Genomic DNA, 20,662 nt, shown 5'->3' with positions numbered 1-20,662 from the left:
TTTTGTTTACATTTTTTAAATCTTTTTTTTTACACAATGTGAGTCCATCTGAGGGACTTACAACACTGCCCTGACGATTGTTGTAATAAGGCATGGCAGGGCTACTGTCCTGCCATGCCTTATCGCTTATACAGCGATCTCAGGCACTGGCAACACAGGACGCCAGTGTCTGGCGTCCTGTTGCCATGGCAACAGGCCGGGCTCTCTGTGATTATATCGCGAGAGCCCGGCAACTTCACAGAGGGAGCGCGCTCCCTCTGTGAACCCCTCCCATGCCGCGACCTACGTAGATCGCGGCAGGGAAGGGGTTAACAGCGGGGGGCGCATCTCCGATGCACCGCCGCTGTTGCAGCGGGAGGTCGGCTGTGACTGACAGCCGGCTCCCGCTGCGGGATAGCACGAGATCATATGTGATCTTGCGCTATCCCTATGACGTAAGGGTACGTCATTTTGTGGGAAGTACCCCGCTCCCATGACGTACCTTACGTCATGGGGAGGGAAGGGGTTAATAAACCCTTTTGGATCATAAGTATTTCTATGAATGGAATATAAAGTGACTTATCAAACAAGTAAACAGTGGTCAACTACAGATACTGTATATGGCGTACAGTACAGTTGCAATCTAAGTTATACAACCCCCATTACAAATTAGGGTTATTTGCCAAATTTGAAAACTCACAGCTGTTTGCAAAAAATAGACCAATTTAACTGGCTCAACAGAACTTATATAAGAAGTGGTTTCTCCAAATGTATCACAAAATGTCACTTTTAATGACTACTGCAGTCTTAGAATTATTGAACTCCCTGAATAGAATCCCTCATAAGAGCACACATTAGCAAATCAGATGTTGTCTCAAGCACACCTGATGTAAAGTCAAGACTGGGGTCCAAAAAGTTAAAAGAAGAGATCATTGCCTCGCGCAAACAAGGAAACTGATACAAAAAGATAGCAAAGGTGCTGAATATTCCATGAGCCACAGGTGGAAGCAGTCCAAAGTTACCGGAACACTTGTGATACTACTTGGACGTGGCAGAAAGAGGAAGCCATCACCGGCTGCCACAAGATTCAGGAGGCAGGTTGCAGCACATAAACCCGACTCTTAGTGAACTGGAGACCACTGCACTTGGGGAAGGGGCTAAAAGTTGTCAGAAGCTGCTGTCTGTTTAGACATCACGTCTGCTGGAGGTCATAACAGCAAAGGGTACTCCTAAGTACTAAAGACGTTTATCATGATGGGGTGATTAATTATGAGACTATAGTAGTCATTAAAAGTGGCATTTTGTTATGAATTTGGAGAAACCACTTGTTAAATTAGTTGTGTGGAGCTATTTTAATTGTTTTTTTTGCTAACAACTGAAAATTAGTAAATTTGAAAAATGAACCGAATTTGCTATGGGGGGGATACTTTTGATTTCAACTGTAACTGTACAGGTGGAATTGGAGGGCTCAGGATCCTTACGTCTAGTGGGTCCAAGGAACTCCCATGCAACACTCATGGTTGTAGAGTAATGATATCTGGATAATTTGGGGTTATATGTATTGTAATTTGTCTAGAGGTGTTTCAGGTTTTCCCCAGTGCAAGATACCAAAACCACAGCTCTCCGGAGCAGAGTACCAAGAGCAGAGTACCAGGAGCAGAGTACCAGGAGCAGAGTACCAGGAGCAGAGTACCAGGAGCAGAGTACCAGGAGCAGAGTACCAAGAGCAGAGTACCAGGAGCAGAGTACCAGGAGCAGAGTACCAGGAGCAGAGTACCAGGAGCGGAGTACCATGAGCAGAGTACCAGAAGCAGAGTACCAGGAGCAGAGTAGCAGGAGCAGAGTAGCAGGAGCAGAGTACCATGAGCAGAGTACCAGAAGCAGAGTACCAGGAGCAGAGTACCGGGTCAGCCTGATGAGCAACAACACGTTGTATCTGTGCTGTTCACCTTAGTGGTTTCTGTCCAACAGAAACTTGATTCTGTGTATATAAAATAATCAAGTGACGTTTATCGGGACCCATGAGGGTGAAGGCAGAGCAGGTAAATCCACCCATTTAGCACACATTATATGTCAACACTGTTACAGCTCATCTGGCTTCACTAATCCAGTATAATTGCAGAAAGCAAACACTGACAGGATGCAGTAATTGCTACACATGAAAGTCACCACATGAAGACACAGCTGATCGAGGACTAGGAGAGTAAAGGTGTGTTACGACTGAACGAGTATTCTTCTAAAAATCATTCAAACAAGCGAAACTAACCGATAATCGTTCAGTTTAAACAGGAGCCAACGACTGAATGGTGAACAAGAATCGTGCAGTTCTCATTCGTCATTCAGTTTTAGGGCTCGTTCACACAGGTGTGCAAATCGCACACAAGTTAGCCATGCAAGAGGTTCATGGCTAACTGCGCAAATAATCGCATGAATGGGCAATCTTCTTCGCAGAAATCCCAAGCTAAATGAGGTAGAAAACGGTGCATTCACACGATAGGAAGCAGCATGTTGCTTTAAAAAAGCGCTGCTGCTACGGAAGGAAAGAGAGATAAAGACCCTCAGGGCTTCGGGATTTCACCATAGTGGGGAGTGAGAGAGTGGAGCTAGACAGGATCTCTGAGGGATTCCCCCATTGCAAGGAGAGAGAAAGAGCGGTGCTAGAGCAGATCCCTGAGGAATTCCTCCACTGCAAGGAGAGAGAGAGGGTGGGCATAGAGAGAGAATGCGGGGCTAGAGGAGTTCTCCCAGGGATTCCACATAGCGAGGAGAGAGAGTGGGGATAGAGAGCGGTTCCCTCTAGCCTCACCCTCTCCCCCACTCTTGGGGAATCCCTCGAAGAAGTCCTCTAGCCTCGACCCCTCTCTCTCTCCTTGCTACAGGGAGTATCTCGTTCTTCCCTGCAGAGGAATTCCTTCTCTCCCCACTACAGGGAATTCCTCACTCTCCACTGATAAACAATGCTGATAAGCAACAGAAGAATGCACTGCTGTTTGGAGTTCGAGGGCAGCTGAACATCAAGTTTAAAATGTCCCGCTGTAAACTCCTGTTAGTCTCCGCTGGGAAGAGGGCAAGGCCCAGGGTAATGAAGTGGGACAGACCCTTTACGTATCAAACCAGGCCACATCCTTAAGCAGTTAAAGGAGTTACAATTGATTTATGGAGTAATGTTTTAAAAATTCACATTTTCTATATTGTACTTTAAACTTGTCTTAATGTTTTTTCCCCTTACTGTAAAAAGCTAAATCTGAATTAAACAAGTATAAAAAAAAATTTAATTTTCTTGACCAAAATATCTTATAATGATTAAAAACAATCACTTACCTTCTCTTGTGTGTTTTTACTGTACAATTCATCCCTAAATAATTGACTCTGAATCTTTTCTAAAGTCGCTCGGATCTAAAAAAGAAACAAAAGTTTTATAAATATCAAATGATCATTTTTTACCTTCTTTAATCTAAAAATGACCAAAATTCAGTTCTGAGTAATTTCATAATATATCCTTTACCAAAATATCCTTCTAGTGGTTAAAGCTCTATTTTTCGAACATGAGTATGAAATCCTCAGCATAGTCATGCAGTGGTTAAATGGACATTAACTTTTCAAACAACCTGTTCTTATATGATAGCTAGTGTAATAACCAGCAAAACTGACATTTACGTCATTTACCTAAAATGACATTTTTGTGCTGAAAATCAATCTAAAGTGCTGGTCACTCATTCTTCTAATTTGCTGTCCACTGCCTGCAATGGACAGCAAAGGGATATTATCTTTGTTACCTGAGATGACAGTACAGAGAACAGGAAGATGAAAGTTTAGAAAGCGATGAGTCAACATGCTCATTGCAGTCTATGAGAGCAGAGGGGAGGCAGAGGACGAAGAGGGAGAGACCCTCACACACAGATGTCCTGCTGGAGCTAATGGTGCATTATCTGCTGTTATTTATTCACATCTGCTTTGCTCAGTACTGCTACACAGTGTCCTACATGATTATACATCTCTCTGTGTGTTACAGTCAATTAGATAGCAAAATCTACAATTTTCTGTACAATCTATAGAACACAGCACAGCAGCCAGGCTTCTCCCACCAGTTCTGAGAAAATTGGAAATTGCAGATATTATAGAGCCTGCAGAAGGAAAAATGGGGAGAAATGCAGGATACAAGTTATATAATTGCCAGAAATAGTGTAATTCCTCATGTACACACATGGCATATTATTTTGAAACGTCATCTGAAAAGTTACACTTTAAAGGCTATGGACAACTTTTCACTGCTTTCATTTTTATTATGTATTTGCTTCTTAAATGCATTATAAAACAGTTTTTAAGTACTCTTTATCAAATATTGCCAACCCTTTTGTTGTTGAAAAGCATGTGCAACTACTTCACATAGCTGGCTTTGCCGCGGCTTTTTACATAGATCAGCCAGCACACTGCTCCTGTCTGTTGTCCACTCAAGGCTGATGTTATTCTCTCTCTCTGTTCTCTCCCTTCCTCATCAGAGATTGTTACAGGCACCAGGATATATTAGACTGGTGGCACAACAGCATATTCTAGTCACTCTTAAGCATCAGTAAAACAGATGAATGTCCCAGCCTTACACCGATCATGTGCCCAGTATTAGAGTGAGTTGGGCATTAGAACTCTGCAGGGGAAGTCAGAATATTCTCAGAAGCAGTATTAGTTCCCTCCCCTTCTTCGTCAGATTCTCCCGGGAAAGGTATAGAGATCCATGAACCCATGCAAGAATCTGCAGGGGAAGGGGGCAGAGATCACACAAAAAGCAGCATCTGTGTTTATGTCTTCACAGACGAGAGATCATCACACTGGGGCTGTAGGATAAAGCAGTCCAAGAATGAAGTTTTGCTGATATGAGAGCTAGTGATGGCAGCAGCATCCTGGACACACAGACTTCACATCAGGCCTGTATTATGGGGAGGAATGCATGAAAAAGTCAACAGCTAGCAGAAGATTGTGAACTGTATATTAGGGGGTTCAAAAATGAATGAACAGAGATTGCAAAAGCGAAAATTAGTGAAACTTTTTAACTCAAGATATTCATATATGTAAAAATTGGGCGCACTAGATAATCCTGTCTATATAGCACACTTTTGGTGAACATCTACACAATAGAAGCCTATGCGTACTGCACAGAACGTGTCTGGATATGTTTTATTGCAATACAGATGTATAGGTGCGGAGAACAGCGACTTTATGAGGACTTCGCGTCTGTTGTAAGCTGCAGGTGGGACGTAGTGTGTTGGTGACAGATGGAGGCGGAGGCCGTTTCATGCAGCAAATTAAGCTTTACTTAACAGAAAATAATAATTACAGTTCAGCACTCCACAGGAGGGTTAAATGCGTAAATGTTACATAACAATAAACCTCAGCTCCTCTCCATAGGAGGCACAATAGTTTAATATTTGCATTTTTCACTATTTGTTTTGTAACAAAGCAAATAGCAACTTTAACCATTGTCCTTCTAGCAATAAATCCTATTAATCACAATTGTCAAAAATCACTGCCAGCGGCCATACTTATTGATATACTGATACACAGATACACAAGGGCAGGTACAGACACCACCTCCCAGTAGAATGCAGAAAGGCAGATTGCTATACAGAAGAACATTACACAGGTGCAAAATATGGATGAATGACCACTCACACACCTACCACATATTGGGGGGACTGCTTAGTATTATATTGGTACATAGATGAGATATACAAAGGGTGCCCCACTGATACTGGTGATGCACCATATAGCCGTACAGCCTATAAATGACTCCCCATATGATATAGTCCGATGTGCTGTCATGCACCCCACATATATTGCACCACAAGTATTGGTGGGACTGGCACTCTTTCTATGCCTTATCTATGTGCAAGTATAATACTAATATAATAGCGGTCTACAAATATCTGAAGGGCTGTCACAGTGCAGAGGGATCAGCCCTATTCTCATTTGCACAAGCAAAGACCAGAAGCAATGGGATGAAACTGAAAGGGAGGAGACACAAATTAGATATTAGAGAGTGAGGGTGATCGATGAGTGGAACAGGTTACCACGGGAGGTGGTGAGTTTTCCTTCAAAGGAAGTGTTTAAACAAAGGTTGGACAAATATCTGTCTGGGATGATTTAGTAAATCTTGCACTGAGCAGGGGGTCGGACCCGATGACCCTGGAGGTCCCTTCCAACTCTACTATTCTATGATTCTAAGCAGCGCCCACCCACAATATTTGGTAGGTATGTGAATGGTTATTCATCACTTGACTAAGGGTGCTTTTACATGGGACAATCTGTCGGGCAATAGATGCCCGACAGGTTGTCCTAGCAATAATTATTCCTGTGCTTTTACATAGGAACGAGCGTCGCTTATTGCACGGACTGAATGGAGGAGGAGATAATCATTCTGTGTAAAAGCAGCTTTAGTTTCAGTTCACCCCAAAGCAACTTATTTTTTTGTATCCCCGTCTTCCCCCGATGTCCACATCAGCCTGCACACACCAACCACCGCGTGTCATGACCCATTCAGGAATACACTTACCATATCTTGGCTCACCAGGACTCACTCACACTTTGCTTTTCCTTCTTCTGCGCAGACTTCTATAAGACCCCGCTGTCTTGATTTCAAGGGAATGGCGGAGAGAGGGAGACTCCCTCTCCTATCATGCTCTGCACAGGAGCCTGTTTACTGTTGTCTTCATCACTTGGCTCTGATCTTTTAGGCCTCCGGCTACCTGATCCCTGTTGCTGTCCGGGCCCCCAGCCTCTCTCCAGCATGGGCTGTATAGCTAGCATCACTCTGCTTTAATGACGGTCTTGACAACATCAACTGCTCTTCATTTGGTGTCGGATCACCCAACAAATCACAACAAGATGGTGCCTGTCTTTTATAATGTTTTATGGCTATCTGAGGGGGCAGAGCTTATCTCCCTCTCCACTTCCTTACTGTGAGCCTAGATCACCACTGTGTGACAGAAGGAACTGGACCTCCTCCTAGTACTGAGAGCGTCCCATCAATTCTCTCCCTTGGCCATGTCACATACCAGGGCGGTCTTATGGCTATCGACCGCTCTGAGAGTATTGAGTGCTCCCCCCACCACCTGACATGGGTCCTGGTGATGCAAATAAACATCAAATAATAGGGATTATGAAGCACGGCAAAGACTCACCGTTCGGACATATTCGGTCTCCTCTTTGATATGGGCTGCTGTTGATCCGTACATGTAAAACATTTCATCTTCCATTGATTCTTGGTCATCTTTTTTCTTGAATCCATTTTCTGAAGGTGAAATTGTTGTCATTTTTCTGGCATTTCCTAAACGAGGATAAAAAAGGAAAAAAAGAAGCTTATAGGTATAAAAAGAACAGATTACACAACCATAATGTAGTAACAATTAAAACATGTGAAAAATGGCGTCAACATGAGTTTTAAGGAGGTTGTTTCACCATAGATTGCATTGGTGCACCCCCCATTGACTTCTATGGGGACCTTCGGGGCACAAATGAACAGAAAAATAGAGCATGCTTCGTTTTTTCTGCATGGCTGAAATGTGCGCGCAAAATGACGAAATGTGAACAAACCCATTGAAATCAATAGGTTCTATTCTCTGCGTATTTTGCACATAAATAGCCCCTCGTGAAGGAGCCTAAAGAACAGAAAAACTCTTTTAACCCCTTGAGTGGCAGGTTTTCTACCACCCTGTCGTGCCCACCAGGGCAGGTTTTTTAAAATGGTCTAATCATTGAATTTCAACTAGTTTTGCAGTTGCGTCTCAAGAGCCATAACTTTTTCATTTTTCCATTGACATGGCCATATAAGGGCTTGTTTTTTGCGGGACAAGTTGTGATTTTTTAAACAGGGGGGAGGAAAAAAAGAAATGGGGAAAAAAGAAAAAAAGGGGCCATGTCATTAAGGGGTTAAATAATGTATTAACTTCCTTCTCTGGGTCATTACGACACACAAGGATACCACATGTGTGATTGAATTTTTGATTTTTTACAAAGTAAAGGGAGACAAGTGTTTTTTTTATTTTTTTAATAATTTTTTTACTTTTTTTTTTATTTATTTTTTTAAAATTTTTTTATTTTTTGTCCCTTTAGGGGACTTCCACAGGGACCCATCAGGACCCCTGATCACATTCCGGGGGTCCGATGATGACAGCCCTTTACATGCTGCAGTGACAACCCTTTACATGCTGCAGTCACATAGACTGCAGCATGTAAAGGGTTAACACAGCAGAGATCGGAGGTTTTCTCTGATCTCTGCTGTAAGAGCTAGTACCTAGCTGTCCTCTGACAGCTAACAACCAGCTCTCCCTGCCACAGAGACCATCGGCTTGCTTCTGACAAGCCGATGGTCTCTATGGCAACCTGTAAACAAAGCAGGAGGTTGCCGACATGTCGGCAATATCTTCTGCTGGTTTATCAAAGCCCTTGCACTGCTCTCTGTGGGTCTGTGCAGGCAGAGCACACTGTCACAGCTTGTGGCATTGTGCTCTGCAGCTCCCATAGTGATACATAGCCCGGAAATCTTCCGGACTATGTTGCTATGAGCAGTGGAGCTCGTCCCCGGAAATTTTCCGGGCGTGCCACTCAAGGGGTTAAAGGGAACCGGTTACCGGCTATGAGCTCCATAAACTAAGTAACATTGCAGGTTCTCAGAAGCCAGGGGAGGTATTTTTTATTTCTACCCCCGTCCCAGTCCCCATGCTGTCAGCCCCGAAAGCCAGTGTGCGGACCGTGCATCAGACGCTGTGCACACGCTCCCATTGATCTCTAGATTTGGTGCTGATAGTCGGTGACGAGTTCCCTTTAAGAATTACATGGAAAAACGTTTTACAGAAGGACGATGCACGGAGTTGTTGCTCTTTATATGGTAAGATCTACATAAGTGTTATGCCATACAGCAGTGGTGGAACTGGTACAAAGCCGCTATTGTTAGTGAGGAGAGGTGCAGGAACTTATTGTGAAACACTCCTGTCTTTTTAAGGCAAGCGCCCTCCTACCTGCGCCTCAGGTGTGTTTGTGTCTCCTGAGGCAGTGGGAAATCTTAGGAGACACTTCATGCCGAGCAGCAGATGATCCAGTCCTGCAGACCGACTGTCACAATGCCCTCCATTCATTGGAAATCTTAGATACTGCAGCGGAAAGCGTGGAAATATTTTAGAGTGCGCCAATCCTGTATAAGATTATACTCTGAATGTATATAGTGGTGGGGGGGGGGGGGCTGAGAAAATGTCTCAGGTGTGAGACGTATGAAAATATCCCACTAAGGCTAGCTTCACACGGCTGAGCGTGATATGGGGCCGTGAATCCCGCCCTCATACCACTCTCGTTATCCATATGAAAGCCCCAAGGATGTCAGGCATTTTCATATGAAAATAGCCTTGCATCACTGCAGGGAAAAAGGCAACCACATCCAAAACAGCTCATTGGTCTCAATGGGTTCCCTCGTGTGGAGCGTTTTTGTGCCCTCTTTTTTGTCGGATGAAAAAACTCGCAATCTGCACAAAATCGCGTACTGAATGGTGCAATTCCACGGAGAAGATCGATTACACCTGGCACTGAGTAGGCTGCCCCATCTGTTCAAAGATGGCGTGCGGATGTCTCGCGCCAATGTGAACGGGCCCATCAGCAGAAAAAAGGCCTATCTTTTGCTGAAACATAGAGGAAGCTCCTATAGACTTCTATGGAAGCTGGAAAAATGGGAGGGGGAGGGAGTTACCCCGCGTACAACGCTGCCCGATTTAAGCATTATTGGTCATTCTGCGCACTTTACAGCGATGGATGGTTTTCATCGCTTCTGCATATTTTTTTTGCCGATACGCACCAGCGCCTGTGTGAATGGCTGAACATACACAAATAAAGATTGGGACTCGATCGCGGCAATTCTTCATTCATGTGATGATACGTTCTGCTCTAAAAATGATACAGACAAGATTCATATGGAAAGTCCTATTCCAGTTGTGAATAAGCCCTTAGCTGACACTAATCGAGTAGTAACATTGTACATAGCTAGTCCTGCTCTCAGATGTGAAGTGGATACAATTGTATCCAGTGTAGACAATGCTCTGTGAGCTCAACAGCCCGGCCTGATAACATTTTTGTACATAGTTAGGCCACTCTCACACATGCGTTCAGTTAAACGCCGCTCGGAATCGCAGCATTTTGCCACGATTTTGAGAGGCATTTTTGAATGCATGTCACAGTGTTTGACAGCGCTTTTTAACGCATGCCACCATTGTGATGGGTGATGAGGTGCATTAAAAAATGCGAAAACACGGAAAAATAGAACAGACAGCGCAAGAAAATAGTGGCATTAGCAATGCCGCATTGGAGCGCAGTTCTGTGAGGCCCCATTGAAATCAATGGGAGCGTTGTACTGCGATTAGCATGGTGCTTGGGATACTGCGCTAATCGCGGTAAGAAGCGGTCAGTGTGAAAGCGGCCTTAAGGCCTATTTAGACACAACGATTATCGCTCAAAAGCCATCTTTTGAGCGATAATTGTTGGGTGTAAATATGCCCATCTTTCACTTTTCTGTCGAACGATGAATTTCGTTCGGCATGAAATCCATCTTTCAGTAGAACAGCTGATAAGAAGGACCGCATGCTGTGTTCTGCCCAGAGAGCACTGATAACAGCTGATTACATTGTCACAGCTATCAGCCCCATGGCAGAACAAAGGGAATGTATTCAGGGAACAGCGGTTGGTCTGTTCCCTGAATACAGCTCCCAGCGGCTGATAAGCTACTAATTGGCACTAATAGTCATTAGTACCAAGTAGTAGTTTATGCAAAAATGATCGCTCAAAATCCATCTTCTGAGTGATTATCTTCGTGTCTAAATTCACCTTTAGTCCTGCTCTCAGCTGAAAAGTAGATACAATTGTATCCAACCTAGACAATGTTCTGTGGGCTCAACAAGCCGGGGCCCAGACTGATACAATGTAGCAAGCTATCAGAAAGATTTGTACAACTGCTGCTGATGTGTTTAGCTCACAGAGCATTGTCTACACTGGATAAGTTTGTATCCACTTCTCAGCTGAGAGCAGGACTAGCTATGCACTGTGTATTAGAAAGTTGTAGAACTTTTCATTTATATAAAAGTCAAAGGGCTTGTACTACAATTGTTGATAAGTTGTTGATCAATAGGGGTTTCACTGCTGAGATCCCCATTGAAGCAGAGAATGGGGGTCTGGTTGTCCCTGTCCTCAATGTGTGTTCGCCTCTCCCCCTTACCCACACCATCCCAGGAGGAGAAGACTGAATGGAGCACTAGTCACGCAAGTGTACTGACACTCCATTCACTTTCAGGGGGACTGTGAAGATAGCTGAGCGGCAAGCACTCGGGTATTTCCCTGTGTCCCATTGAAATGAATAGAGCACCGACTGTGCCACGCTCCATTTATTAACCCTTTCCAATCCAATTTGGGATTCAGGGTTTCCTAAAAGGCTTTCTCTTTTTGCTGATATACAACGGTGCCATCTACTGGCTAAAGCCAGTGTGTGTGCGCCAGAGAGGTTCCGACAGTAGAGTGGCTGGCAATAGATGGTAAGAATACCCTGTGGGACGTCTTCTGACATTGGAGCTGTACAAGCTTCAATCAGAATGTAGGAAGACATCAGACAGTGGATTGGAAAGGGTTAAGATGTCATTGTGGGTGGAGAAGTGAGCCCTGCAGTGACAGGCAGAGCAGGACATAGGACCTCCGTGCTCAAGATTGATGGAGACCCCACCGATCAGCTAGTTGTCACCTAACCTGTGGATAGTGGATAACTTGTGATCTTGGTACAACCCTTTTAAACTTTGTTTATGTAAAACCAGAAAACCCCTTTATCTATTGTCCTCATTCGTACATGATTGTAGCCTGTATAATGTATGTGCAGGTAGCATGAAGGTAATATGCAGGTAACATGTTTTTGGCACATTCTTTACTGACATGATCCTCTTACATTTCTTAGAGGTCAGAATCTGATTTACATCCCATTGACTCCTCATTATAAACAATCATACAATGTGACCGGGTGACAGTGACTCCTGGTTTGTCATAAAACGTGATTTACAATGTACTGTATTGTACACAAAGGAACCTGATAGAACAGGCTTGTCATAACTCAAGGTTACACTGAGCTGAATAGTAAGTTCATGGCTGATCACTGCATGCAGATGATGCCTCTATGAATATGAAGCAATGCAGCTGTTGTGCCGTATCTCTTTAGATCTGTAGGCTTTTGGGATGGACACACATTAGGTTCTCTTATCAGACAGGGCCAAGCATGTGTGGTCATGTTGGGACACAAAAACCTCTATGCAAATATGCTGCTACATTTACAATCAGTAAAACAATGTCTAATTGTTGGCTGGGGCTAAGCCTTAAAGGAGCCCGGGGCAGGATTTTTATTGGCTATACCTCTATTTTTCCATTACGATATAAAAAAGTTGTTATTGTAACCCAGATAAGGGGTTAAAGACTAAAAATGGCAATATCTGGTGACTAGAGAACTCATATATTGATAGATAGATAGATAGATAGATAGATAGATAGATAGATAGATAGATAGATAGATATGAGATAGATAGATAGATATGAGATAGATAGACAGATATTAGATAGATAGATATGAGATCGATAGAGACAGATAGATATGAGAGAGACAGATAGATATGATAGATAGATATGAGATAGACAGATATATAGATATGAGATAGACAGATAGATATGAGATAGATAGATAGATATGAGATAGACAGATAGATAGATGGATAGATAGATATGAGATAGGTAGATAGATAGATATGAGATAGATAGATAGATAGATATGAGATAGATAGAGATAGATAGATATGAGATAGACAGATAGATAGATATGAGATAGACAGATAGATATAAGATAGATAGATATGAGATAGATAGATAGATATGAGATAGATAGATAGATAGATAGATATGAGATAGATAGATATGAGATCGATAGAGACAGATAGATATGATAGATAGATATGAGATAGACAGATAGATATGAGATAGATAGATAGATAGATATGAGATAGACAGATAGATAGATGGATAGATAGATATGAGATAGATAGATAGATAGATATGAGATAGATAGAGATAGACAGATAGATAGATAGATAGATAGATAGATATGAGATAGACAGATAGATATGATAGATAGATATGAGATAGCTAGATAGATAGATAAATATATATAAGATAGATAGATATGAGATAGATAGATAAATAGGTAGATAAATAGATATGAGATAGACAGATAGATAGATGATAGATATTAGATAGACAGATAGATAGATATGATAGATAGATATGAGATAGATAGATAGATAGATAGATAGATAGATAGATAGGAGATAGATAGATATAAGATAGATAGATATGAGATAGATAGATAGATAGATAGATAGGAGATAGATAGATGATAGATAGATAGATATGAGATGGATAGATAGATAGATAGGAGATAGATAGATATACGATGGATAGATAGATAGATATGAGATGGATAGATAGATAGATAGATAGATGATAGATAGATAGATAGATATAAGATAGATAGATATATATGAGATAGATAGATATGAGATAGATAGATAGATAGAGATATGAGATGGATAGATAGATAGATAGATATGAGATAGATAGATATTAGATAGATAGATAGATATGAGATAGAGAGATAGATAGATAGATAATTTTTCTTTGCAAGTATTCATCCTTTCCAGCTAAGAAGAACTTTTAGTATTGCTCACCCTGATTGTCTATAAATAGAATGGAAGCTCTGCAGTTAAGACTGACACTTGCACATATAAATAATTAGAAAGGACGAATGCAAGACCAGTTGCACATGGATGTATACTGCACATTTTAGAATGTGTATTATGCCCACAACACACGCACCTCATCCTGTATAACAAAGCAGTTACCACGCTGGGTTCATAGAAAGCTGGGGGGGGGGGGGGGGGGATTACTGTACTACATCACTGCAATGGTTGATGTAATTGATTAGCACCGATTGGCCCAAGCAGTTCATTTAAAGGTGAGTAGCAAATTGTGTTACTCATACTGTACTTACAGGGAGGTGCGGCGGAGTGCCTCTCTGCTGCGCTGCACACACCATATTATATATTGACTTCTTGCACAATTTCAGGAAGTAACAGGTGACATTTGTACAGATCCTCTTATCACCTCTGTGACATTTAGCAGTGAGCGCTGGAATGGGAGGGCCAGAGCTCAGGTATAATAGACTATGGATCATGCTAAGCACAAATAGCAACATGCTAGGCTGGAACTTTTAGTTCCTCAACAAGAACAATGATGCAGAAAATCCTAAGTTCTTGTGAAATACATGCATGACTCTCAATAAGATGCCCATGAGGGTTTAACCTAATGGACGCTAAGGAAATCTACAGCCCCTATAGCACATTACTGTGCTCACCATCCCAATGTATTGAGATTATTGGTTCCTGATCACTAGGATCCCCATCAATCAGAATGGGGGTCTGGTGCCCGTCTTTCCTCCTCACTTCTCCTTCTTGCATGGGTCGGCATACGAGATGCTGCTCCATTCATCTCTATGGGACGACCGGAGTACAGCCCTTGCTATCTCCAACAAGCAAAGCAGGGGACTACTATCCATATGATTGATGGGCATTGCAGCGGTGGGACCCCCATCCATTAGACATTTATTATCCTGGTGTAGCCCCCAATATCTTATAAAGGGTATAGTCAAAAAGCCGAATCTGGCGCTACATCTCAGTACTGGTTTCTTCTACGGAAATAACAATAGTGTACTTGAATAGGAAGTCATGGATGCGCTACACAATGGTATGGAGCATGGGCTTCTGGGGGCCCCGGAACATGGATTTCAATTTTATATTGTGGCCCCTGTAAAAGAGAGAGAGAGTAAAACTATTGAAAAGTTGATGAGCAGCATGTGAGGAGCAGAAATCCGCTTTCCACGTCTCTCCAAGTCCTGTGGGACCGCCGCTATGACTGAAGGAAGGAAAGCGTCCTCAAAGTAGTCTCTTTCTGCTATGATACATGCATGGAGCCCTCATCGGACCTATGTTCATTCCAGGGACTCTCAACACGGATCGGTACCTGAATCTCCTGCCGATGACTTCATGGATGACCGGCCCCTATTCGTAGCAGGAGTAGCCACTTCCAATATGCTTTCCCTTACTTCAGTCATACAGCGGTGCCATGGGACGCGGAAAGCGGATTTCTGCTCGTTACATGCTTCTCTTCAACTTTGTAATTGAATTTTACTCTCTCCTCTTACAGAGAGCACAATACAGAATTGAAATCCATGTTCTGGGGCCCCTAGGGGCCAAGCTCCATACCATTGATCCATACACTATTGTTATTTCACTATAGGAAACCAGTATGCAGATATAATGCTGGATCCAGCTTTTTCACTACACTCTGTATATACCCCTATATAAAGAGAGCTTGTCTTATAACTGTTTATTGTTCCCTGTTATCAGCCAGCATAGTATTTTTCAATGAGATGATTGATAGCAAGTCCAAAGAAATCCTAGTGATCACTGCTTTATCTCATATATGTCCAGTCCTGTGACCCTCCAGATAACAGATATCAGCAGCTCCTCTTCTAACGCTACCATGTGACTTTAGGATTACCGGCCCTTTAATGAACAATCCCGCTTACCCCTTTCTCCGCTTACCTTACCAGGAGCATCCCGCATTTAGTCCCCTAATAGATGATCATCCATCAGATCCATGACCTGGGATTGCCGGGCAGTTACGCCCCCTAGTGACGCACACTCACCTTTACTGCTGACAGTTTTACAAAGTCTCATTATATGCTCATTTTTTGTTTGTTAACCCTTTCAGAGGACTTGTTCCTTGAAAGCCTGCGGTACAGTTAAGCCATTCTACACTAAGAATCATTGAATCCAAGATACAAATAAAGCATTCTGGAACTTGTAGTGCTGCCAGAGCTGGTGAGCCATACCTGTAGTGCAGGGCTCCGTAGTCACTGGGTCTAGCTGCACCATATCTGGTCGTAGCGCCGTGTCATAGTAGGTAGTGCGTCCTAATGCATCTGGTAAAAAGTTGGTCCTTGCGAGGGTTAAAAAATATGACTCTCACTACTCCTGTTCCTTTTAACTCTTTGCAGCAGGTATCTGAATCGGCCACTCCCAGGTGAGAAGACAGAGTTCAGCTCCCGCAGGTGTCGCCCCGGGAGGATGGGATCACGTTTCAGGTTCCTTTTCGCTAAGTCTTATCCAAGACTGTGAATTTTTGTCGTTCTCGGATGTGTGGACATGAAGGAGACGTTCCCAGGAGCGGGTGACATCATCCCTGATACAACACGTTCCTCTGATTTCCATGCATAGCCCAGTCCCACAGGTGTGGCCTGGAGGATTGTATGGATGGCAGAGCAGGTTTTCTGATGACACCGTATCTGATGCGGCGGCGGTAGCTGCGGCGGCGATACATCCAGTAACTAACAGCAACAAATTATCGTGTGATAATTATTGTGTTAATAAGATAGTAGGTTTCTGTGTGAAGCTTCCGTCTTGCGGTCGTCATTGATTACATTGTCATCCAGTCTCTAATTATATTTGTTGTTTATGTATTTATTAGACCAGGTGATTCAAAAGTCAGGGCCACCCGGAATATCTCCTGAGCAAAAAGAAATATGAATAGGAAACTTTGCAAAACACTTAGATGGGCGGCAGGAAACTTTTTGGCACTATAGTGCTCCTGAACGGGCTGCGCTGCCAAGAAAGACTCATGTGAGAGAGCCCTAAGGCCACTCTCACACACCTCTTTTTACCGCGATTAGCACTGCGTCCCGAGCGCCGTGCTTACCATGGTACAACTCTCCCTTTGCGTGGGGGTTCTAAGACCTGCGCTTGATTTTCGAGCACCGTCTGTTCCATGTTTGTTGTTTTTATGGCATTTCATCACCCATCACAATGATGGCGTGCGGTAAAAAGCGCTGTAAAACGCTGTACAATGTGTTCAAAAACGTTATTCAAAATCGCGGTAAAATGCTGCAGTTCCGAGTGTCTTTTTAACTGAACGTGTGTGTGAGAGAAGCCTCAGTGTAAGGCTGCATTCCCACGAACGTATATTGGCTCGGTTTTCACGCCGAGCCGATATACGTCGTCCTCATCTGTAGGGGGGGAGGATGGAAGAGCCAGGAGCAGGAACTGAGCTCCCTCCCCCTCTCTGCCTCCTCTCCGCCCCTCTGCACTATTTGCAATGGGGAGAAGCGGGACAGGGGCGGGGCTAATTCTCGCAACTTAGCCCAGCCCCCGTCCCACCTCCTTTTATTGCAAACAGTGCAGAGGGGCAGAGAGGAGGCAGAGAGGGGGCAAGAGCTCAGTTCCTGCTCCTGGCTCGTCCACCCCCCCCCCCCCCCCCTGCAGATGAGGACGACGCTTATCAGCTTGGCGTGAAAAACTAGCCGATATATGTTTGTGGGAATGCAGCTTTAGAAAAAGGTTCCTACTTGTATCTCTTTTTACATCAGATTACTGTCAGGTGTCGGGCGTACGATGAAACTACTAGAATGTAACTCAACAGAGTGAACCATATGCAGATATTGAATCAGCAAGGAATGCTGGTACATTTTTAGCTCTGAAGCCAGCTAAATAGTGAGTGCAGCTCTGGAGTATAATATAGGATATAACTCAGGATCAGTACAGGATAAGTAATGTATGTACACAGTGACTCCACCAGCAGAATAGTGAGTGCATCTCTAGAGAAGGTTGGGTGTGTGAGAGCTCTGCTGGATCCAGGGTGTGGTCACCAGTTGGAGAAAAACCTACCCAGCAAAGGCTACAGGTGCTGGGCTTGCTCCAGCCATGGAGTCCCGGACCTCCTCCCTCCGGCTTCGGTCGGGGGGAGGGAGGACTGCACCCCAGGAGGGGAGAACATCTGGTCAGAGTGGCAGCAATGTCACCCTGACTCCCCTGGAGGAGCCCAAGAGGACTTGCAGCCAGAGGAAGAAAGAGGAGGATCATGCGGCAAAACAACGTTTGCAGGCAAGTTGGGCTGATCGCAAGGAGGGCGAGTCTGTAACGGATGTGGCAACCCGTATTGCCAAATATATGAGGGACTATGGGCATGTCGGGAGGCAGCTTAACAAATATAGGCAGGAGCTGCACGCTGCCCGCTATGATGCAGAGTGGGCAAAATCCCGCACCAGGAGATTGGCCATATCGCGGCAGATTGAAGCCTGTGAGGAGGCTATTGAGTTCTATGAGGAAGAAAGGGAAAGGATCCTGGAAGCAAGTGGGCCTTTCAAAGAGATGCTCTTGAACGATGAAAGGTTCAGCAAAATGGCGTCTGTGAGCAGCGGTGGCATTAAAGAGCGCTCTGCCAGGCGCTCAAGCAGCAGCTCGGGAGAATCAGACAGTGCTGAGGATGGGCGAGCTGGGTGCTCTCGTGAGCAGCAATCATCACTGCCATGTGAGACTACTGGGCCCAGCATCCCAGCTGAACAGGTGAGCCTGCCCCCCACGTCGGGCGAGTCTGACCTGGAGGACTCTGATGACAGTTGCAGCAGCAGTGGAGAGGGGGCGCTGATAATGCGGCAGATACAGCTGCAAGAGTCCCCAGAGAGGCTGCAGTCCTGCTACTTTGGAAAGGATTTGCCCCCAGAAACCTCAAGCAAGAAGAGGAGGAAAAAGGAAAAAAGATATATTCAAGAAAAGTTTGTTTATGTCACCAAGCACTCTGGTTTGGCTGCAAAGTCAGACCAGGGTGGTAACCCTGAGCTCCTAGTCCCGGGCTCTGTGGTGGGTCCGGTGCAGGGGACTGGGGAAGAAAGGGTTAATGCGGCCCAAAACTCCAAGCCCGCTTGTGCTAGTAGTGGGAATGGAGGAGTAAAGGAGGTGGAAAAGAGTGTTGGGAAAGCGAAGGGTCGCAGCCAGTCCAGAGGTGCTGGTGCTGTCGGTCACGTCCCAGTGGGAGGGAGGCGTGATCCGGCACCAGGTCCCACCTGTGGTGGCTTAGCTGTCCCCCCTGTGTCCCTAAAACGTCTTTCAGGTGCAGAGGGGGCGCAGTGGGTGGTGGCTGGGTCTGCCGATCCTCCCACCCATGGTAAACCTGTTGTGCGAAGTAAAGTTGGAGGAACTACAACTTCCAGAGTGGCCAAGGTGGGCGGAGCTACAGCCACCAAAACCAAAAGAAGTGTTGAAGGGCCAGACACGGAAGCTGCTGGCGTGCATCTTCAGCCACCCACTGGAGGTGCCATGGACTTGCCCTCTGGTCAGAAAGGGAAAAATAAGGATAAAGGTAAAATGGGTCCTGGTCCAGCAGCTAAGGCAGATGAGAGTGTGATAATGAATGCGGCTGTTGGTACCCCTGTTGCCCCTGTCCCTGCTGCCCCTGCTTCTGTGGGGACCCTGGGAACTCCAGGTGTCCCCGATTCCCTGGTTAGTATGTCATCTTGTGTACGGGTGGTTGGGGCTTCGGAGGGTAGTCAGGGGGTGAGTCAGGATCCAGTCGCCCCTCCAGTGGCGACAACATCTGGTAGAAGTTATGCCAGTGTCGCCGCTGGAGGGAGGGGGGATGCGTCCTCCTTGTCTTTGGGCTCTGGGGACGGCATTTTGCAACGGCGCCTCCTGGAGGCCTTGAGGAGGGGGGAGAGCTCCATGAATGTAGGGGGCAGAGTTGTGGATTTGTCTCTCTGGGTGGAGAGACATGGTCTTGGTGCCTTCTGAGAACAAAGGGGGGAGACCGTCTGGTCCCTGCTGACAACCGGGCAGGACATTGGCCATAGGAATGCGGCTCGTCTTTAGTAGAGAGGCAATGACGCGTGACCATCCAGGAGTAAGGTGGTGGAGCTTCTGCTGAAGATGGGTTTCAGGGCAAATGACATCTATGCCCTGATCCAACCTTACGGCACGTCTGAGTTCGACATCAGCTTTGTTCGCCCAGAGGGCCTCGAGCTCTTTTGGGGGAACTACGAATTGATGAAGGACGAGCCCGGCTGGTGCGGTTTCGCTGCACAAGTGGTAACCCGCCAGACTGGAGTCAAGAGAGTGACCGTTTTGACTCGTAACGAGTCCCTCTCTTGTTACGATATCATGACTTGGCTAAGTCGGTACGGAGAGGTGGTGGATATGCCCAATAAGAACCGGGACGAACACGGCATCTGGTCCGGAGCCTGGACGTTTATGGTAAAACTTAAGCGTTCAGGGAATTCGGTGGCCCACATACCATCCGCGGCGTTCCTTGGCAGGGATCGTATCTTGGCCTTCTACCAGGGGCAGCCGAAGCTCTGTCACAAGTGCGGCGACCCCACACATTTGAGTGCAGCCTGTAATGTCATCAAGTGCGCTCTGTGTGGCGAGGTAGGTCATCTTGCGGCATCTTGTGCAGAGATTAGGTGTCACCTGTGTGGTGACCTCGGTCACCCATTCAGTCGCTGTCTGCGCTCTTTCGCCAATGCGGTCATGGCCCCAGCGGAGGAGAGCCGTGAGGTTGCTTCTGCAGGGGAGGGGACCAGCAGAGGCGATGGAGCCCAGGAGCCAAGGAAGAACAAACATGCTGGGGCAGCCAAGCTAAGGGGCCAAGATAAGCGGGGAAGGGGCAGGGAGCTGGTGGAAACCCAGGTGGCAGGTGGGTCAATGCTGGCCCCTGCTCCGGACGCAAATCATGTGGCTGAGACTCCAGG

At 45.2% G+C, this 20,662-nt stretch overlaps 1 protein-coding gene across 5 annotated transcripts in view; it reads right to left on the bottom strand.

The window, feature by feature from the left end:
• CCDC68 (coiled-coil domain containing 68) overlaps positions 1 to 16,355 on the bottom strand; it is a 42,229-nt gene extending 25,874 nt beyond the window's left edge. Inside the window, exons 1-3 of one of the 5 annotated variants that reach the window (XM_066602513.1) lie at positions 15,980 to 16,355; positions 7,152 to 7,297; positions 3,301 to 3,375 (exon numbers count right to left, since the gene is read on the bottom strand). In XM_066602513.1, coding sequence (XP_066458610.1) covers positions 3,301 to 3,375; positions 7,152 to 7,297; positions 15,980 to 16,022 — 264 coding nt within the window. In that variant the 5' untranslated portion in view covers positions 16,023 to 16,355. Of the gene's footprint in view, positions 1 to 3,300; positions 3,376 to 7,151; positions 7,298 to 8,987; positions 9,009 to 14,077; positions 14,140 to 15,689; positions 15,776 to 15,979 lie in introns of those variants that run through there. The other 4 variants (XM_066602515.1, XM_066602514.1, XM_066602516.1 and 1 more) reach the window with 4 other exon arrangements.
• Positions 16,356 to 20,662: the final 4,307 nt, after the last annotated feature.

The sequence above is a fragment of the Eleutherodactylus coqui genome, chromosome 5, assembly GCF_035609145.1.
Source record: "Eleutherodactylus coqui strain aEleCoq1 chromosome 5, aEleCoq1.hap1, whole genome shotgun sequence".
Lineage (NCBI taxonomy): Eukaryota > Metazoa > Chordata > Amphibia > Anura > Eleutherodactylidae > Eleutherodactylus > Eleutherodactylus coqui.
This window is presented reverse-complemented; position numbering and strand designations above follow the sequence as displayed.